Source organism: Bactrocera tryoni, chromosome 2 (genome assembly GCF_016617805.1).
Source record: "Bactrocera tryoni isolate S06 chromosome 2, CSIRO_BtryS06_freeze2, whole genome shotgun sequence".
NCBI classification, from domain to species: Eukaryota; Metazoa; Arthropoda; class Insecta; order Diptera; family Tephritidae; genus Bactrocera; species Bactrocera tryoni.
In genome coordinates, this window is record NC_052500.1 from 17,580,467 (window position 1) to 17,600,866 (window position 20,400).

Consider the following 20,400-nt stretch of genomic DNA (forward strand, 5'->3'; position numbering starts at 1 on the left):
ACACTCTCATACCATCTCAGAGCTAAAATTTAATGTCTCTGGCGTCTTTAGTTATAGATTTATTGCGTTTTTAGTAGATTTGAACAGTACTGTTATATGAAGAGTGATCGGGGTTGTATTGCAATTTGATTCAATTTCAAACTGTAGATAGGAATTCCCATAATATTTGTGCTAGGCAAATTTGGTTATTGTAGCTTTTGTGGTTTAGGAGATTATTAGAGGGGGGGCCATGCCCCCTTGTTCAGAAGTTAGTGCCGAAATGTGCTCCTTACTACTGCGATCGTCTATGCCAAATTAGAGTTTTATATCTTAATTTAGTGCTTAGTTATGGCATTTTATAGATTTTTCGTTAATGGCATTTTGTGGACGTGTCAGTGGACAGATTGCGCCCATCTACGAACTCGTACTTTTTATACTCTGAACAGGGTATATTAAGTTTGGCACGATATTTGTAACACCCAGAAGGAAGCATCGGAGACCCTATAAAGTGTATACATACATACATACATATATAAACGATCAGTATGTTGAGCTGAGTCAATTTAGCCATGTTGCAAACGTCATTTTCTCTTCAAGAAGCTGCTCATTTGTAGGAACTGCCGATATCGAACAACTATAAGATATAGCTGCCAAACAAACTGAACGATCGTAATCAAGTTCTTGTATGGAAAACTTTCACATTTAACAATGTATTTTCACAAAAGTTGGCACAGGTTATTTTCTAAGATAATTGTAATATCTGTAGAAATTGTTCAGATCGACTTGCTATAGCATATAGCTGCCATACAAACCGAACGTTCGGAATCAAGGGCTGGTATGGAAAACTTTTGCATTTGACAAGATATATATAGCTGACAAGATAGATCGGCTTACTATAGCATATAGCTGGAATCAAGAGCTTGTTTGGAAAACTTTCGTGGTATCTTCACGAAATTTGACATGGATTACTGCTTAAGGTAATAATATAATCTCCGAAAAAATTGTTCAGATCGAATTACTATAGCATATAGCTTCCATACAAACTGAACACATAGTTACTAATAGAAATGCACCTGTGAAGGGTATATTTAGTTAGTGATACTTACAACTGTTAAGTGGACAAAACTATTATACTTTGTAACAACATGTTGCAAGGTATAAAAATATATAAAATTCATAAGAACGCCGAGAAGCGCGTGTGGTGCGTCAACGCGATGGGGCGTCCAGCGTATGCGTTCATAGTATCTAGTATATAATATTCTAAATTTGCAGTTTTGACTGTATTAGTTGGACTGCGAATTTGTTAAGCTAATAGAAAAATGCAGAACTCAACAGATCACGTAGTCTAAGTCCGAAAACAACAACCAGCCCAAGATATGAGTATGCGCCAGAGCTAAGATTTTTGTGGAATAAGAGTTACTTATGTACATTCATATTATATGTTCCCATTATTTCTTCAATGGTTAGCTTATTGGAGAAAATTCGACACACCTTTTTTATTGCATTATTAGTTTAGTATTAATTTAAAAATATTGATTGAAACTTATGGCAGAAAGTTTTATATCTTTAACTTGAATATAACACATAACTAAAAGCTGCTAGGGATCAAGATGAACTAGATATACATACATATTGTTTTTTATAAGTAACGAGGTTGCAATCACGGTATATAATCTAAGCTCTGTCGAAGAATTTTACATATAATTAAGGAGTAGAGAAATCAAACAAAACCATTAAAAAAATGCATCGGACTTCGTACTTATGACAGAAATTGAGCAAGGAAGTATTAAAAACGATTTTTCAATATTTATGACTTCTTAAAAGATATGAGAGATAAGTGGAGGTTGTATGTTATGAACTCAACTTGCCAAAACTTGCGTTTTGATAAAAGTAGTAAGGGTTCAAGGCCCTTTATTCTCAGATTGAACTTCTTAAAACGCTTATTTTAAAATATTTTGACGTAGCAATGTTTAAAATAGCCTTCGTTAAAAAGTCAAGCGACTGTTACATGGGTTTCATCGGGTAAAAGCAACAGCCTTTTTTCAAGACTTTTTTCGCATATAAAAAAATACATATTTTATTACAATTTTTTATTTGTTCAAACAGACACTATTAACAAAGAAATTCTGATATTTTTGAAAAAAAAAATATTTTAAACTCGGCCATTGCGACGCCATTTCCGGTGAACCCCTTGCCATATCATCTAAAATGAATAATACGTGTTTTAGTTAAAAGCTTAACTTAAAACTTGGACGAAGGAAAAAAATTGAAAATTGGACTTTTGCCAGATATTTTTACAAAAAAATTAACTTTTCGCGACATTTCTTTTTTTAAATAGTTGTAATCAAAAAAAATCCTACGTCCAAGTCTTCAAGAATTGCATCTCAAAGACCTGTGTAAAATTTCAGAAGATCGATTTGACTAGTTCTCGAGAAATCTTACCAACCGTTTTCAAAAACAAAGTTTCGAGAAAAACGCGTTTAAAGGCGGCGCACTTAGCCAAGCTTGCCTCGAGCGCACAAGTTCTCAAGACTGTATTTCTGAAACTATTACTCGGATCAACATGGACATTTAGGACAATATTCTTGAGGTATTGTAGAATTTAATAAGGCAATACAAAATTCGATTTTTTGAAAGCCGTAAACTCATGTAATCTTTTAATAGACTGTTTGGCAGACCCTCTTGTACAACAAGTTAGTATAAAATATAGACTGTTTCGATTATATACAAAGAAAAGTACTACTAAAATAGTCTTGTATTGTAAGTACAGAATTCCTGGTATTTTTCGAAGTTTTTCGAAAGAACGAAGTGTGATCCCAGACAGAGACATATTTTGTAAGCCACAATAGTTATCAATGGATACAAATTTCATTTCTTTTTTAACTTTAAATAACTTTTTCGAAGAATGGCAGGAGTAAGTATTATGTTTCTTAAAAACCCAAAGCAATTAATTTTCCATATATGGTACAAATACACTTTTGTGTGAATTTCTGATGTGTTTATGGGTCCCATTGTTCATAGACTTTATTGTTCTTGAAGTATCGGTGCATATTTTGCGTGCTTACTATTTTAGCTATGGGAAGATATCTAAAAAATCTTTTGTGTTTACCTTTCTTCCAAAACTGCAGGAAAGGCTAATTCATATTAAAAGTTAAACAGGACTAATGTTACGATAAGCAAATACATTTAATATGACTGCTAAGGAAATGCACATTCCACTTATTGGAAACATGATCGCACCTATTTAAACACCCTTTACCAAAATAGAAAACATCTAACTGTATGTGTTGATGTGAATCTCTAGAAAACTAGTCAAACAAAACAAAATGCGAAAATTCGGTGAAGTTCAAGGTGTAATCACAAAAACATCAAAACAATAACAACACATTCAATCACGGCGCACAGAAGCAAATACAACAATTTCGTGAGTAACAATTGAATTTGATAGCGAATAAAATATACGCAAATGAAATTGATGAATGTAAGAGAGGTTTCGAGCTAAGCGTGGTTAGACATATGTATGTACATATGTATGTATGTACATGATTGACGAACCATACAATAGATGCGGCTATGGGTATGTACATACATATGTATGCATAGTAGTTAGATTATGCTAAAGTGAGAGACAGACAAATACATACATACATATGTAGGTATAGTAGATCCACAAAGAGCATAGCTTTGCAGTAATTCATTAGTTTTCAATTGTTATTGTTTTTGTTTCTGAAGATTTCACGCCGTGAAGATGCGTGGGAGCTTAAAATAATTTGACAAAAGAATAGAAAAGCAAACAACAACGAAAAGACATATGAAGTGATGAAAAAAAGTTTGAGAATGAAATATTTTATAAGTCCATGCAACTCAGTTAATGTGAAGTAATTGCAGAGAACGCAACGAAGGCAAACAAAGACTCTGCAATAAGTGTTGGTGTACGACGCTGTTGAAAATAAAACAAGAAAAAACGTTAACTTCGGTTGCACCGAAGCTAAGTACCCTTCACAGGTGCATTTCTGTTAGTAACTATTCGTTCAGTTTGTATGGAAGCTTTATGCTATAGTAATCCGATCTGAACAATTTTTTCGGATATTATATTATTACCTTAAGCGGTAATCCGTGCCAAATTTCGTGAAGATACCACGTCAAGTGCGAAAGTTTTTCATACAAGCTCTTGATTCCGATGTTCGATTTGTATGGCAGCTATATGCTATAGTTAACCGATCTGAACAATTTCTTCGGAGATTACATTGTTGCCTTAGAAAATAACCTGTGCCAACTTTTGTGAAAATACATTGTGAAATGTGAAAGTTTTCCATACAAGAACTTGATTCCGATCGTTCAGTTTGTATGGCAGCTGTATGTTATTCTGGCCCGATAATCGGCTGTTCCGAAAAATGAACAGCTTCTTGAAGTGAAAATGACTTTTGCAAAATTTCAAAACGATATCTTAAAAACTGAGGGACTAGTTCGTCTATATACAGACAGACAGACAGACGGACATGGCTAAATCGACTCAGCTCAACATACTGATCATTTATATATGTATACACTTTATAGAGTCTCCGACGCATCCTTATTGGTGTTACAAAGTTCGTGACAAACTTAATATACCCTGTTCAGGGTATAAATATTAGAATTAAACTAGCTTGAAGCTTTAGTACAGCATAAACGCGTACGATAGCGCGAAATAACAGACCTAAGCTTTTTAAAAGCTTAGCCAATTTAACAAGCGAATTGAGCTTTCTTATTCTTATGTTATATTAGACAACGATCTTGTCAACGTGTTCTGAACAATTGTATTTAAGATTTCACTAGTAATCAGAAGTTTTGAATTTTCGTACTTAATTTGTTTTTCGTAGACTAATATATTTAAACTCATAACTGGAATCTCTTCTCTGTATACATTGTGACAAAGTACCCCGAAATTGTAAATAAAACGCAAAATAATTAATTATTCATTCATATTTATTTTGCCGCCTTCAAAGGAATCCCCACCAGATATAATACACTTATACCAACGATTTTTTCAGTCCTCGAAACACTTCTTATAACACTTTCAGCCGTTTTGTTTCTTCGATCAACTGAAAACGGGTTCCACGGAGCGGCAATTTTAGTTTGGGGAACAAGAAAAAATCACATGTAGCCAAATCTGGTGAATACGGTGGTTGATCGATGGTATTCATTGCGTTCTTGGATGTTGGGTTATCATCGTGTAAAATCCATGAGTTGTTCTTCGACAATTCCGACCGTTTTCAGCAGTTGTTCTCACCCAAACACCTCAATATGGTCAAACAGAGCTCCGTATTGACCGTTTGTCCCTTGGGGACATATTCATAATGCACCAAATCACAAATATCGAAAAAATAATGAGCATCACTTTGATTTTTGAGCGGCTTTGAGATGATTTTTTTTGGGTTCGGTTCGTTTTTTCCCTCCATTCCGAAGATTGTCCGCTTGTTTGCATGTTAAATTCGCAAACCCGTGTTTCGTCGGCAGTTATAATGCTCTGCGTGAATGTGAGATCGCAATTCGTACGATCAAACATGTCCAATGAGACCCTGAGTACCGTAACCTTTTTTGAAAAAAAACTTAGCTTTATCGGGACGCGTTCATACCTAAAACGAGCCATGGCTTCAACGATCTCTCGACCGTATTTGAAGGGTTTATACCACTCGGAGGCTTGCGCTTTTGATAAAACTGAATCACCGTGAGCCTTTTATAACATTCATAATGATTCCACTCACGAAATATCGTTTATCCGGGGAATTCAAATTACAGTTTCCGTGTACGCTTTTGCCACAATGTATACAAACATGTTAGAACTTTTCCCTGGTAAAAAATTTTACTTTGAGTTTTGTTATAGCCCGCGAATGGTGTCAATCCTTAGAAGAATAATTTTATAACAAAAATTATATTTTCCCTCGGCCAAGATCCTTTAAATTCAGTTTAAGAATTATTGGCCATGCAAGCATATTTTTCGTACTAAAGAAACTTAGAATCTACTTAATGCTCAGTTTCAACCATTATCGTTTGTTTCTTCGCTTAATCCTGGACCAACTGTCTTTGGTGGAGATTGTTGGGCAATTTCGATGTCATATTCTTAAACCCACATCTATTCACTAGTAACAGTAAATTTCATAAATGTGGGGTCCTCAGCTACGTTGTCCCGCATCTCTTTTGCGACTTATAATCGACTTTGTTCTTGCAAAAGATTCAGATATTTTAGAAATAGTCTTCCACTGAAGCACTGAATTTTTCGAATTAAGAGAGCTATGATGCTAAGTCATGACGTTCGAATGGATGAAAACACTGCAGCTCCGAGAGTATTCGACGCAGTACCCGCTAGGGGAAGCAGAGGAAGGGTAAGACCACCATTCTGTTGGAAAGACCAGGTGGAGAAGGACCTGGCTACACTTGGAATATCCAATTGGCGCCAAACAGGGAAAAGAAAGAACGTCTGATGCGCTGTTGTAAACTTGGGTATAACCGCGTAACGCGTAAGCGGTGTCTACGCACGAAGAAGTGAATCCTTATGTCAACTCCTGGAACTGAAGAACTAAGAAGAAATCTAAACTTAAAAAAATATTATATTATATAGTTGAACCGATTAATTAATACAAAATATCTGCACCACTGTGTTATTTTAGTCCAAACAAAACCCACTTTATAAATTTTTTCATACAATATGAAAGCGAAATATGCCTTTATTATTTTGAACATCGACAAGACAAGGATTTATAATTTATTTTGTAAACTTTTCAAACTCAAAAAATAAAAGCATAAAACCGAAAAAATAGTCGCAGACTAGCTGGCAGATGAATAGTTTGAAATTTCGACAGATCACACGACTCTTGCGCAACTTCGGCACAACCACGAGAGTATGTTGGTATCAGATACCGTAATTTCTCATCCAAAATCTCTATTTTCTCATAGAATGATTTTAAAGTGGCTGTGGTTGGTTCTTCTGGCGGTATTGGGCAACCATTGTCTTTGCTCCTTAAACGTAACAAACTGGTGAGTAAGCTCTCCATTTACGATATACAGAAGACGCCGGGCGTGTATGCCGATCTGTCGCACATCGATACCAAGATCTGTATTGAGGGCTTTCAATGTGCGGAAAACTTACCAGCCGCCTTGGAGAGTGAGTTATAAAATACGATAAATGCGCATTTTTTTTTTTTCATTTTCATCTTCTAAATATAATTGTGTTTTCCTGCATGTTTTTGGAAGAGGCGCATGTTGTAATGGTTGTAGGTGGTACGGCACGCAAACCCGGTATGAAGCGTGAAGATCTATTTAAAAAGAATGCGAGTGTTGTTGAGGAGATCGCACAGGTTGTTGCGGAAAAATGTCCAAAGGCTCTACTCTGCATAGTCACAAATCCCGTTAACTCTTGCGTACCGCTGGCAGCTGAAGTTCTAAAAAAAGTATGCCATTTTTGGAAACCGCTAACTCTTTACAAAATTTAAACTTTGTATAACTTTACAGAAGAACGTCTTCGATCCTAAACGTCTATTTGGCATTACCACACTGGATTTAGTACGTTCACGCACTTTTATTGCCCAGATATTGGGCGTAGAACCATCGAAGGTTGTTATGCCCGTAATTGGTGGTCATTCCGGTCAGACAATTTTGCCTGTACTTTCACAATGTAAGCCGGCATTAAAGCTGGATAAGGAACAAGCCACAAAATTGATCAAACGCATACAAGAAGCCGGTACAGAGGTAGTTAAAGCTAAAGATCAGGATGGTGGCGGTTCCGCTACGCTTTCAATGGCGCACGCAGCTATCCTCTTCACAGAAGCTTTACTGAAAGGTCTGAAGGGCGATGGCAAGCCGGTGAAGTGTTCATATGTAGCTTCCGATGTGAGTGACTGCGCTTACTTCTCGACGCCCTTGCAGTTAGGCAAAAATGGTGTGGAAAAGAATTTGGGTTTACCGAAGTTGAGCGCAGATGAGGAGAAATTGTATTGTATAGCGGTGGAGCAATTGAAAAAGGATATCCAAAAGGGTATCGATTATTTTAAAAAGTCAAACAAAGACGACAAGAAGGATAAAAAAGATAAGAAATGTTAACGAAGTAGGGAAATCACCGTTTGATATTGTGTACTTTTTTGTGCGCTCTCATTATGCCTTTAAACCTATATATTAATCTCTTCATATCCATGGATACATATATATTTTGAATATATTTGTTATGTTGCTTTCGAAAAGCGTTATATCATAATTGTTCTTATTGATGTGTGTAAGCTCCACAAACTTTGCTTCCGAGAAAAGTCGTAGTTTGCGCATACATCACAGAGATCTCTTCCGGAATTTCCGATTCTGCTTGGTCAATGTACATAGTACCGTATTTTTATGTTGAGTGTAAAAGTTTGTAGAACTGTTTCGGCTTATTACCTAGATAGGTCCTTCTCCTCTCGGTATTTCCAAAGGAGTGGGGGTCTTTCTCTTCCTCTGCGCCCCCGGCGGGTACTGCGTCGAATCCATCGACTGCTTACCAATCTGCAAAGGACCATAAATCTTCCGCAGAACATTTTTCTCGAAAACTCGTTACGTCCACTCATCATGCCTCTGCACCATATAGGAGAACGGGAATAATGAGTGACTTATAGATTGGTTTTTGTTTGACGAGAGGGGACTTTACTTCTCAATTACTCACTTACTCCGAAGTAGCACCTGTTGGCAAGAGTTATTCTGCGTTGAATTTCGAGGCTGACGTTGTTATTATCTAATCTGGAGAGAGCAGAACTAACGGCGCGGGTGTTGAGGCCAATGATATCAATATCATCGGCGTACGCCAGCAGCTGTACACTCTTATTGATTGATGGTACCTTCTCTGTTTAGTTCTGCAGCTCGAATTCTTTTCTCCAGAAGTAGGTTGAAGAAGTCACACGAAAGGGACTCGCCTTGTCTAAAACCTCGTTTGGTATCGAACGGCTCGGAGAAGTCCTTCCCGATTCTGACGCAGCTTTTGGTATTGATCAACGTCAGTTTACGAAGCCATATTAGTTTTGTGGGGGTACCAAATTCAGACATAGTGATATAAAGGCAGCTCCTTTTTGTGCAGTCTAATTAAGTTTTGAAATCGAGGAAGAGGTGGTGTGTGGCGATCTTTTTTTCATGGGTCTTTTCCAAGATTTAACGAATGGTGAATATCTGGTCAGTTGTCAAGCTCTTAGGCCACAATGATAAGGACCAATCTGTTTGTTGATGGTGGACTTTATTCTTTCACACAATACGCTCGATAGAACCTTATACGCGATGTTGAGGAGGTTTATCCCACGGTAGTTGTATGTATAAATAGGTTCCTCGTCTGGATTTGCTTTAACAATAAGTATTTACTTTCACTTGCATCTTTCAATGTATGTATATATGTAAGTAGCTACACTATTTGGGTTAGAAACTTTATCCTCCTTTCTAATCATTCAAAAAAGTTTTTACATACCTGCTTATACATTTTTATGTGAGGGTGTATTCGAATAAGTTCATGCAGGCTGCCGTAAATAAGTTATTCACACAAATTTCCACTAAGCAGCAACTACAATGAAGCATCCCTGAAGGAAACTACAAGGATTTTAGCTTACAGTGGCCTTTTTGATTAACTTACAAGTTTCAAAACGATTTTCTTTTCTAATTTTTTTATTGATCTTCATGGAGAATACTTAGGATTGTCCTTAAATCTTAATATGAAAGTCTTTTATTATAGAGACACAACCTCAAGAAAATAAGGTGTTTTTCATAGTCGGGCAATGGAACGTCTGCTCTATCGTCATCGATTGGAGAATCGGGTTCACCATCCCCTGGTCGGCCAGCTTGGCAAGCTGTTCGTAGTCACGTATTTCGGTCTCTCTCTTATTTTGTCTGCAAATACGTCACGCTTCCCTCTTCAACTCTTTGTGTCTATCCCATCCCGTGTTGTGGTAGATTGTAACTTTGTGAGGTAGGCATCTGTTTTCTCTCCACTGAAACACGGCGCTCCTCGTCGTACCAGCTGTTTATTTGCCTTTTTTCGTTTCACAGTTCCCTGTACCGAGTTGCTGATGAATGCAACAAGATTGTGGTTCGAGCCAAGGTTAGGACCTCGGAGCCTACGCACTGAATACGTGTCCTCCGTTTATCACAACAAGATCGATCTGGTTGGTAGCTTTTCGATCCGGAGACAGCCAGGTACCCTAGCGAAGTCGATTAGCCTCAACCCATTGGAGTTGATAGGTTCATAGGTGCGCTCCATGCGCTCCTATAAGACATCTTTGGTCACATCGCCTTCCTCTTCCGTCGAGCCGTGGGCGCAAATCAGCGATATGTTGAAGAGCTTCGCTTTGATGCAGATTGAGGCTAGACGTTCATCCACCGAGGTAAATGCCAGGACTCGGCGATGGAGTCTTTCTCCCACTAAGAAACCCGCAGCGAAAACTCGCTCCTTTATATGGGCACTGTAGGTAATGTCACAAGGACCTACTTTTCTCAGTCCTTGTCCAGTCCTTATTCCGTCCATCGCACTTGTTGGACGACGGTGATGCTAGCCTTTCCTTTTGCGAGGACATCAACCATCTGGGCAGCGGTACCTTCCCTCTTAAGGGACCAAATATTCCAGGTGTAGAACATACACATAAATCTTAATCCTTAATTTGTTTACAGTAGTCGTCATCAAAAGGGAGGTCTTACATCCGTGGCTATTTTCTTCTTTTCATTGGGATTGTTTTACATGACGTGTGCCAAACCCAGCACACAACCCTGGGAAGGGCTGTTTCGCCTTCTCACTTTAGCGGATACTTGATCTAAAACCCTAAGTCATGAGCTGCTTGAACCATGTGTAAAAGAATCGTTTCTGGCCACTCCCACGTAAGTGGCACTCAGAGAACTTTCTTCACATGCCTGAACTTCTGCACATGACTCCATCCTCTATGAATGGCGCTCAGAAAACTTTCTCACTTGCATGAATCTAATTGAAAATCTTCCAGAATTGTTTTTGGGAGTTCACTTTATCAGCAATACAATTATTTGAGTCAATGTTGTTAAGTCATCGCTCATGTGAATTGTCCATCTATGGCGATAACACCGAAAATATTGATGAAACAGTTCTTGACATCAGAAAGATGGAAGAGGATCCCAAAATCCCCCATGAATAGACATTCTGGCTAATGTTTTGAATGCGAAGATAGTCAATGATAGCCCCGAAACGAAAAACCTGAATTTTTGGCTAAAACGATGTCGAAGAGATGCTTGACAACGTATCTGAGGACCCATAGATAAAAAATCGAATATTCCAAATCAGGTTAATTTTTCCCACAGGGCATTATTAAAAAGTGGCATAAGTATGTTTGCATGTAATTGCAACTATTCGACACAGTTACCATAGCTGTAAAAGTCGTACACATTGAAGCAGGATGAAAGATTTATTGTGCGTTGTTGTTGGTGTTAAAAAGCTTCAAGGGTACGCTTTCCCTGCATAATAAGCACTAATATTCTCATATTGTACAAAACTATGTATGCATGCCAAAATCACTTTGGAGCTGGTAGTAGTGCAGCATATTCGGCTTGTAGTCCACGTCCGCCCACTTCAACGTGCCCTTGCAGCTTTCGTCGCCATACAAAAGTCTTGTTTGCGTAGTAGTGATGTCCTAGTTAGTTGTTGTGTCCCATTTTTTGGGTTATTATGGATTCACACTTTTCAGCTTGTTTGTTAACTTCATTTGCTGTTGTTGTACTTTTTGTCATTTTTTATTGGTGTTGTTGGTTTTGTGCTCCAGATTTTAGTTGTATGATTTTTAAGCTAGTCTCTTTTATACTATTCGTGTGTGTGTGTGGGCATGTTTTCGGTCTGTCATTTTTCAGTTTCCCTTTTTAATGCCTTTCTATATTTTTTATATGAAAAGTTTTGCAGGTTTAACCACTTTTCCTTTCACCCTCAGCAAATTATTTATTTGCAAATACATTAAAAATAGATTTGTAAAATTGTGAGTGCTCAAAGTACTTCCGCCAATACTGACACACATTAAATTTGCTGAAACTTTTGCTCTTTAAAAAATTTAGGTGGATTTTTGTTGGGAGCTCTAACGTTTTATTGTAATATTTAGTTGTTTGTCTAGGTTTTCGATACATTCTTCTGAATTCGGACCACATTGGAAGTTAATAAAATACTTATTTTTTTCGTACATTCGTATACACATAAATATCCGGTTGAGTCTTCGCCTATTAAAGTTGAGTTTTTGACTTAAAATTTTTCTCTTGAATTTATGAGAGCGGTCATTTCGTTTAACTATTCTTAAAAAGAAGCTGATTTTACAGTAAATTGTTATGTGACACGACAAACTCTCGGTTTTGCCAGGCATACCGAAGTCCATCCTCTTTTCCTACCCTGGCTATCTTAGACGAAGGTGCTTTGATAAGTATTAAAGTGTAAAAAATAATTGATCCAGTTTTTCTCAAACTTCTTCTAAAAACTATGTTTGCTATAGGTCTGCAAAATTGGCCTTCATGACGGCGATTACATCGTCCCAATAACTTAGCTAAGCTTTGAGACCGGTTTGCTACTTCTCCAGGTAGTTGAATGTGAAACCCAGCAAACTGTGGACATCACTTTCCGCTGTTTCGAATGTTCTTTGTTCTTCCGCCAGCGGGCGGGGGGTAGAATTTTCTCTCAGTAAAGCATGCCTGTCGTAAGAGGCGACTAAAATCCAATATGCACTATGTCTGTACTTTAGCTTGCCTCGAAATTTCAGCATAGTCTTGTCAAAAATAGTGCCTTAATACTCAGCTTGAACTGATATTATAGACTTTGAATAAGATACCTACTAATGAAAATACATTTTAAGTTCAAGCGACAAATGTCACCGGTCATTGAGTTGAATGGGTGATCAACTGGTAGTAGCAAAAGCTACAAGGTCTGACACTAGACTTAAATCTGGTACCACGGGGAACAGTTAGTCATTAGAGTCCGCTCCAATCTGCTCATTGGGTTTGGCCCTTTGGGGAGATTTTTTGTGGCTGTGGCTTAAACCTAAACGTAGGTAGAATTGAAAAATTCAAGTCAGTGTGGTGTCGCACTGCAGCCGGGCGCCGGACCCACAGCATGGCAGAGGTTTTAGATCGGCCTCGGACCCGACCAATGTGAAAAAGGTGTCCCTTTCACCCTACCAATTGGAACCAAAAAATACTTGCAGAAAGTATGTATTATTTGAAGAGCTGATTAACGCATTGTTTTGCTCTATGTGCTTTAAAAAAATAACGTGAGATTAGGTCGAGGGCAGGCGCTCACGTAAATCAAAGCTTATTGTTCCTTGTTCTGTGTGTAGCAGAGAGTCCATGTTTGATTGACGGTCACCGCAAGACACAGAAGCTCTTTCGGATTGTACTCACGAAATTTTAATCGACAGTATACTATTATTGCTATTTTGTCTTGTTGCTCTCCGTAGTAGCCTTTTGCGGCTCATGGAGGTGACTCATCACCAAAAAGTTACGCTCGACCACGTTAAACTAGTAAAACTAATTTTTGAACCAATTTTGATGGTCGGCATCTAAGGAAAAGAGTCTCCTAGTAAAACTTCTTAGCGTTCTTTGAATTCACTGAACGATTTCGCTACCAAAATCAAGCATCGAATCACCAACCGATTTTGTTCGTAATAAAACAAATTAAAACGAGTTCGATTCGACTGAAATTTCGAAAGTAGCCTCTTTTCAATGGCATTAGGGTTAATCCCTTATAGTACGTACTACACTCATAATACTCAAAACTGTTATAGTATATTCTCTGGTTCCTTTCAACATCCTTCTGTATTTTCCTCAAACAACTAGTTTTCTAATTGAGCTCAATGTGAGTGAGGTTTGCTGATATTGGTCAACTCCTAACCTATTTTATAACTACATAGCTCTCGCGTAGAATACTACATAGTATAATAAACAGTTAGCTTAAAAAGGAAGTGTGCACAAAAGCTAGGTAACTCACGCACAATAAAGTTTCGAGGTGGATTGCAATTACAAACGTCCCGTACTAGCATAGACTTCCGCTATGCGTAGCATTTGCGCACAATTTTGTCGCTTGTACTAAGTATTCTCCCGATGGTATTCGATGTAATTACAACAACATCAAGTACTTACGCAGCTACAACGAATTTTTAATTAATTTCCTAAAAAGACATCTTAACGAAAAGCTTTTGATGGATTGATTTTCAACGAACCTCATGGATGTTTGTAGGCAGTATGTATGGATGTGCGTACAATATTGAGTTCCACGCAGCACGAAAGCACTTTTTAATTACCGTTAGGTATGTACATGCTAAACGGCTGTGCCATTCTCACCGTGCTGCAGCAAAGCAGAGCAGTAATTTCAATAATTACACCACCATTGCGTTGAGTAGGTGGTGGGCAACAATCGCTACCACCCACACACCGCACCAATACAAAGCACACACAGCGGTGGCACCTTACTTTGCGAAGCACTCGAAAGTCAGCGCTATGCGTAGCACACATTTATAGGCGATTATGTTGCATGTGCGTATGTATGTGTGGGTGTGTGTGTTTGCATGCGTTTCCAAGCGTTCACTTAACTAACCATGCCGCAGCCAACGCACAAAGCAACCAAGCATGCACCCATCCATCCAACCAGCCATCCAACCAGCCATCCATCCAACCAACCATCCATCTACCTAACCATCCATTTATAAAACACTTCAACACACCAACCATCCATCTCTCGTCGCTCGACTACTCGCCAAACTTGTATTTATGCCCAAATAGAATGCGTCCCGTTAAAGGATAAAATGAAAGTGCGTGCGTTCACGCGGCAGGATGTCATCCTGTCAGGCGCACATCACGAAGCGTAGCAGCGGCAACAACAAAGAGCAGCAATTATGGCTGTCAATGATGAGAGATGAAACATTTTATATAAAATTCACTGAAGAGGCTTGAGCAGTGCGTAAGGCAGGAGGCAGGTCGAAAAAAAAATATTTCATTGCAAGCGAATAATTTTTGTTTTTGTTGGTCAAATAAGCGCGCATAATAATAACAATCATCGTAATAATAACAAAAAATGAAGGCAAGCAACAGTTTAAAATTGTAAAATAATAAAGCAACAACAAAAATGAGCAGTTGTCTGCATAGATCAACGCATCGCCCGGACTTATTTCCAACAGCGGCACCATCGGTCTGAGCCGCAACGCTATGTTGCTTCCAATTTGTGTTGCCTTCATTTCTATGTTATTTTTACTTTGGTTATTCAGCTTGTCACTGTCATCAGCGTCGTCGCTGCTAATTAATGATTAGACGCAACATTTGCCAAAACGACGCGCGCCACATGCAACAACACGGGCGCAGCTACCGAAGTTATGTATCCCGTACAAGTATAAAAATGGCTTCGGATGAAGGTGAATTTATTTTGTACCCAACGTCAATTCACACAACGAGACGTAACCTCTTCGGTCAGGTCGATTGAGTATGAAGAACAATAATGTGGTGCGGTGTTGCGATAAATAATTAGCCTCTCAGCCCGATGGCCCTACTACCGCAAGGAAAGCTTACTATTGTACTGGTATTGTAGACGTCATTTATCAAATTTCAACTGAAGCTGGAGGATCACGAAATTCTAGAAAAATTAAAAGGACGCAAAAACGATCCATGATTTGTCCCTTGTTTTCGCTAGGGAAATACTGCTATGAAATCGAGGCGCACTTGAATATTGTGCATAATAACTCTTTTCTGTCCGAGGCTGTTTTCTTCCTTTGTGTTTTTTATGTGGCGGGTCACAAAACCAGCCCACAACTCTGGAGAGGGATGTTTCCCTTTCTCAATTTAGCTCGCCTTTAAAAGGTAGTTTTTGGCTACCCAGAGAATACTTGGTCCAAGACCAGAAGTCGTGAGCTGCTTGACCCTTATATAACAGAATCGTTTCTGACAACTTTCAAGTGAATGGCGCTCAGAGAACTTTCCTCACTTGCGTGTACTTCTACTCATGACTCTATCCTCTCTGGTTGTGAACGAAGGCAAAACGAAATATCTCCTCTCATCAAACAAACAGTCATCGCATTCACGACTTGGATCCCACGTCACTGTTGACAATCATAACTTCGAAGTCGGATATAATTTCGTCTATCTTGGAAGCAGTATTAACACCAACAACAATGTCAGCCTCGAAATCCAACACATAACTCTTGCCACTTTGGTCTGAGTAGGCAATTGGGAAGTAGAGTTCTCTCTCGACGAACAAAGACCAAACTCTACTAGTCACTCATCATCCCCTACCTGTTATTTGGTGCAGAGGCATGGATGATGACAACATCTGATGAGACGGCTTTACGAGTTTTTAAGAGAAAGGTTTTGCGGAAGATTAATGGTCTTTTGTGCATTGGAAACGGCGAATCTCGCAGTCGACCTATAAGACGACATTGACATAGTTCAACGGGATTAAAAGACATCGGCAACGCTGACTAGGTCATATCGTCCGAATGAATGAAAACGCTCCGGCTCTGAGAGTGTTCGACGTAGTACCCGCCAGGGAAAGCAGAGGAGGACCTTAAATCCGTTGGAAAGAATAGGCGGAGAAGGACCTGGCTACACTTGGAATATCAAATTGGCGCCACGCCAATAAAGAAGAAGAAGAATGTAGCTTAAAGCATGCTACGTTTAGATCGCTTTCGTATATTGCTATTAGTTGAATAACTTGTTACTTTACCGTTTGAATCCAACAAGCGTTGGGTACAAAAGGTAGAGTGTTAATGAAAGACGCCGAAACGCATGTCAACTCCCGCAATTAACGCACTGCACAAAAATTTTATTGTGTACACACTGGAACAGCAAAAATTAGCATTACAACAATAACAACAGCAGCTTTCTTTGTTAAAATTGTCCACCAGTATGCAGAAAAAGGAAGGAGCCCCAGCTTTTCATGCGTACATAGTAATGAAATAAGAAGGCAGACTCTGGCACACGGTTCTGACTCTTATACAAAAGCAACGCGCCGCACGCAGTAAGCAGTCAATAACAATAACAAAAATAATGCTGCGACAAAACAAAACAACCAACCACTCTTTTCAATTACTTTGCCACATTGAATCTCAACAACCCCACCACACCGCCCATTAGCCACATACCATACCTCGAAAGCGGCATCACACCTTCATGGCTTCAACAATTCCAGCCACTGTGCGCTGAAGAGAACGCACACGCTGAACTGTTCCACTCACACCACGCCGACGGCTGTTGACACGCCTGCATACACACCTGCAATTCCACCACTAGCGGGAGCATTGCGTTTTCGTACCCCTCTCTCTCTCTCCCACTCTTTCAGTCTAGTCGCACATTTTCGGTTAAAGTTGGGAACAAAAGCGTTTCAGCAGCCAGCAGAATTGTTACACTAAGCAGATGGTGAGCCAGGTTAGGTTAATGGGCAGCTGGACAGGGTGCTGCAAGGGTAAAGTTTTAAGGCATCTAGTAATGGTAAATATTTTGCTTCCTACATGGGCTGCGTTGCTGGCGACACAAAATGCAAGTCCAGAAAATCAATGTACGCAGATGTGCGTACAGCTTCGCTAAAGAGTAGCTACAATAACAATAGCGGAAGTCCAGCTGCTTGTGCGTGCCCCACTGGAGATTGTTGATGACAGCAACTTAAAGCTGGCATTGCCTCCTGCCCATTCGACATTGCGGGGCAGCAATGTCCCTTGTTATGGTTTCAACATATAAATCAATAAACTGAAATGGGTGTGTACCCGTTACTTCGCACCTTTACTGTTATACATACTATATATTTATACCCGGAACGAAGTTTATAACACCTAGAAGGAAGCCTAGGAGATAGACCGTATATTCAGATATATAAAATACATAAATATACATATGTATATATAAATTATCACTTTCTCGTCCGAGGTATCGATCTAAAATGTTGCAAATGTCCTCTTTTTTCTAAGTCGTCCCTACGTAGGAACCACCGTTATTGGAACACTATAATATATAGCAGCCATTCAAACCTATCAATGAAGTTCAAATACCAATTGGAAAAACTTTTTTATTTAATTAGGTTTTTACACGGAATTTGGCAGAGACATTGCTACAATGTTCAGGCATATTTTAACATATAGGTGATTTTTTGCTTTGAAATTGCACCTATAAAGGGTGTTATAATTTCGGTGCATCTGCTTTTTCTTGTTTTACTTACCTTCCGCTTAAATTAACTCAGTACAATCAGCAATTTATTTAACTATATCCTTAGTAAACGCAGAAAATTTAGACAGACTTGCAGATGGAATTGCTTAAGCAATCAATCTGATTTATTTTTGAAAATCGGAACTGTAATATAATAAAATCTTCAATTGTCACGTTAAACAGAAAATCGGAAACATTCGTCAGTCTCTTGATGGTTGGTTGGTTGGTTGGTTGGTTGGATAGTTTAATCTTGCAGTCACGTAGAAAAATCTAAGTTTGGTGCAAAATTTGTTGTGAAATACATAGATAATACGTCCTCAAGTACCATTTTTAATTTCAACTAATAAGATTAATTCTATAATAGAAACTAGTGCTGGGTACAGCATTTAATCCGTCCACATTCACTCCGCAGTGGAGTCAGTGAATTCTCAGAACATTTGGCATAGATATATGCTGCATGCTATCACGTGATAATCCTGACAAGGTATTGAGATCTATCGATTTCACCATCTCTAACTCAAGGGTCGTTTTGCACAAGATAATAAGCGAACCCATATATGGTCGCCGCTATGAACTTTATGTTATACGGCAGACCTGTTGTTCTAATATGGGTACAATGTTACAAAAATTGCAAAAAAGAAATCAATATACTATCCTCAACACTTAAATTGATTGAACATTATCGGTGTGACTTTTATTAATTTATCGAAAATAATAGAAATAAATTTTGCAATGTGTTTATTTAATCTACATTATATTCACCAGTATTCTCTCTGTGGTGATCTCATTAGCTTATTATTCGCCGTTACCAATGCGCAAAGAACCATACATCTTCCGCAGAACCTTTCTCTCGAAAACTCGTAACGCCGACTTATCAGATGTTGTCATCGTCCATACCTCTGCACTATATAGCAGCACAGGGATGATAAGTGAGTTGGAGAGTTTGGTCTTTATTAGTCGACTTTTCTTCTCAATTGCTAACTCAGTCGGAAGTAGCACTGGTTGGGTAGAGTTAATGTTGGTTTCAAGTTGAATGAACTTTGAAGTTATGACTGTCAACAGTGACGTAGGGACCCAGTCCCGAATTCGATAACTGTTTGCTTGATGACAAGAGATATTACGTCTTACCTATTTTCTTCCTCTGACATCGATGTCGCCGGTGAACGCCAGCCATTGTACACTTTATGTAGAAGAAGATACAATCTATTCGGATCTGCTGCTCGAATTGTTTTCTCCAAGAGTAAATTGAAGAAGTCGTACGAAAGGAAATCGCCTTCTCTAAAACCGTCCTTCCCGATCCTGGTGTAGCTTTTGGTATTGCTCAACGTCAGTTTACACAGCCGTATTAGTTTTGAGGGCATACCAAATTCAGACATAACGGCATAAAGGCAGCTCCTTTTCGTGCTATCAAAAGCAGCTTTGAATTCGACGATGAGGTGATGTGTGTCGATCCTCTTGTCACGGGTCTTTTCCAAGATATGACGCATGGTGAATACCTGGTAAGTTGTTGATTTTCTAGATTTGAAGCCACACCGATCCAATCAGTATGTTGACAGTGGGCTTTAACACTTCACTCGAAAGAACCTTATTAGCTCGCTTCACTCAGAAGAAAATGTCGAATATAAAATATATAAATAACAGATCAGCATGTCGAGCTGAGCCATATCCGTCTATCTCTACACTCGTCCTAATCCCTCAGTTTTAGAGATATCGATCTGAAATGTTGGTTCAAAAATTGATTATAAATTGTTTAGAAAATTAAATGCTATACAAAAAAGCTTCTTACGATTTTTTTAAAACCTGATCGTTTTAAAGATGTTAACGCTTGAAATTTGACTTTTATAACGCAAATGTGTATTAACTGAAAACAACGAATATCTTAGAAAATAATTAGTTAACAAAATGACGACATAGAAATGTTTTGAGGAAAATCTCTTAACAATACACACACTTTCTACATATTTATCCCTAAAAATTTTCAGAAACTTCTTTTCACCAACAATTTGAAAGTCTTTAAACAACGCTTCTCTCTTTTCAATTTCGCAAATTGCAAAGTCACGTTACTCATACGCACTGGAGAACACATATCGAAATTAAACCAATGCTGAACCATGTTTTACAATAAGTTCGCAAAAAAGGTATAGCAATCCTAATAATACATACAAATAGTGGCAATAACAACAACATTAAGGTAGTAAAAATAACAATAACAAATCAACATCGAACGCCTAGCATCTATAGTATGATACATGCGACCAACAGCCAAGAACCGACCATCGG

The 20,400-nt window shown here is 38.5% G+C and overlaps 1 protein-coding gene across 1 annotated transcript; it reads left to right on the plus strand.

The window, feature by feature from the left end:
- The first annotated feature begins 6,753 nt into the window (after window positions 1-6,753).
- On the plus strand, window positions 6,754-8,062 carry LOC120769099 (malate dehydrogenase, mitochondrial-like). Its single transcript, XM_040095959.1, has 4 exons — window positions 6,754-6,857; window positions 6,913-7,120; window positions 7,210-7,406; window positions 7,468-8,062. Exons 1-4 carry the CDS (start codon window positions 6,795-6,797, stop codon window positions 8,053-8,055), a joined length of 1,056 nt encoding a protein of 351 aa, XP_039951893.1. The 5' UTR covers window positions 6,754-6,794; the 3' UTR covers window positions 8,056-8,062.
- The last annotated feature ends 12,338 nt before the right edge of the window (window positions 8,063-20,400 follow it).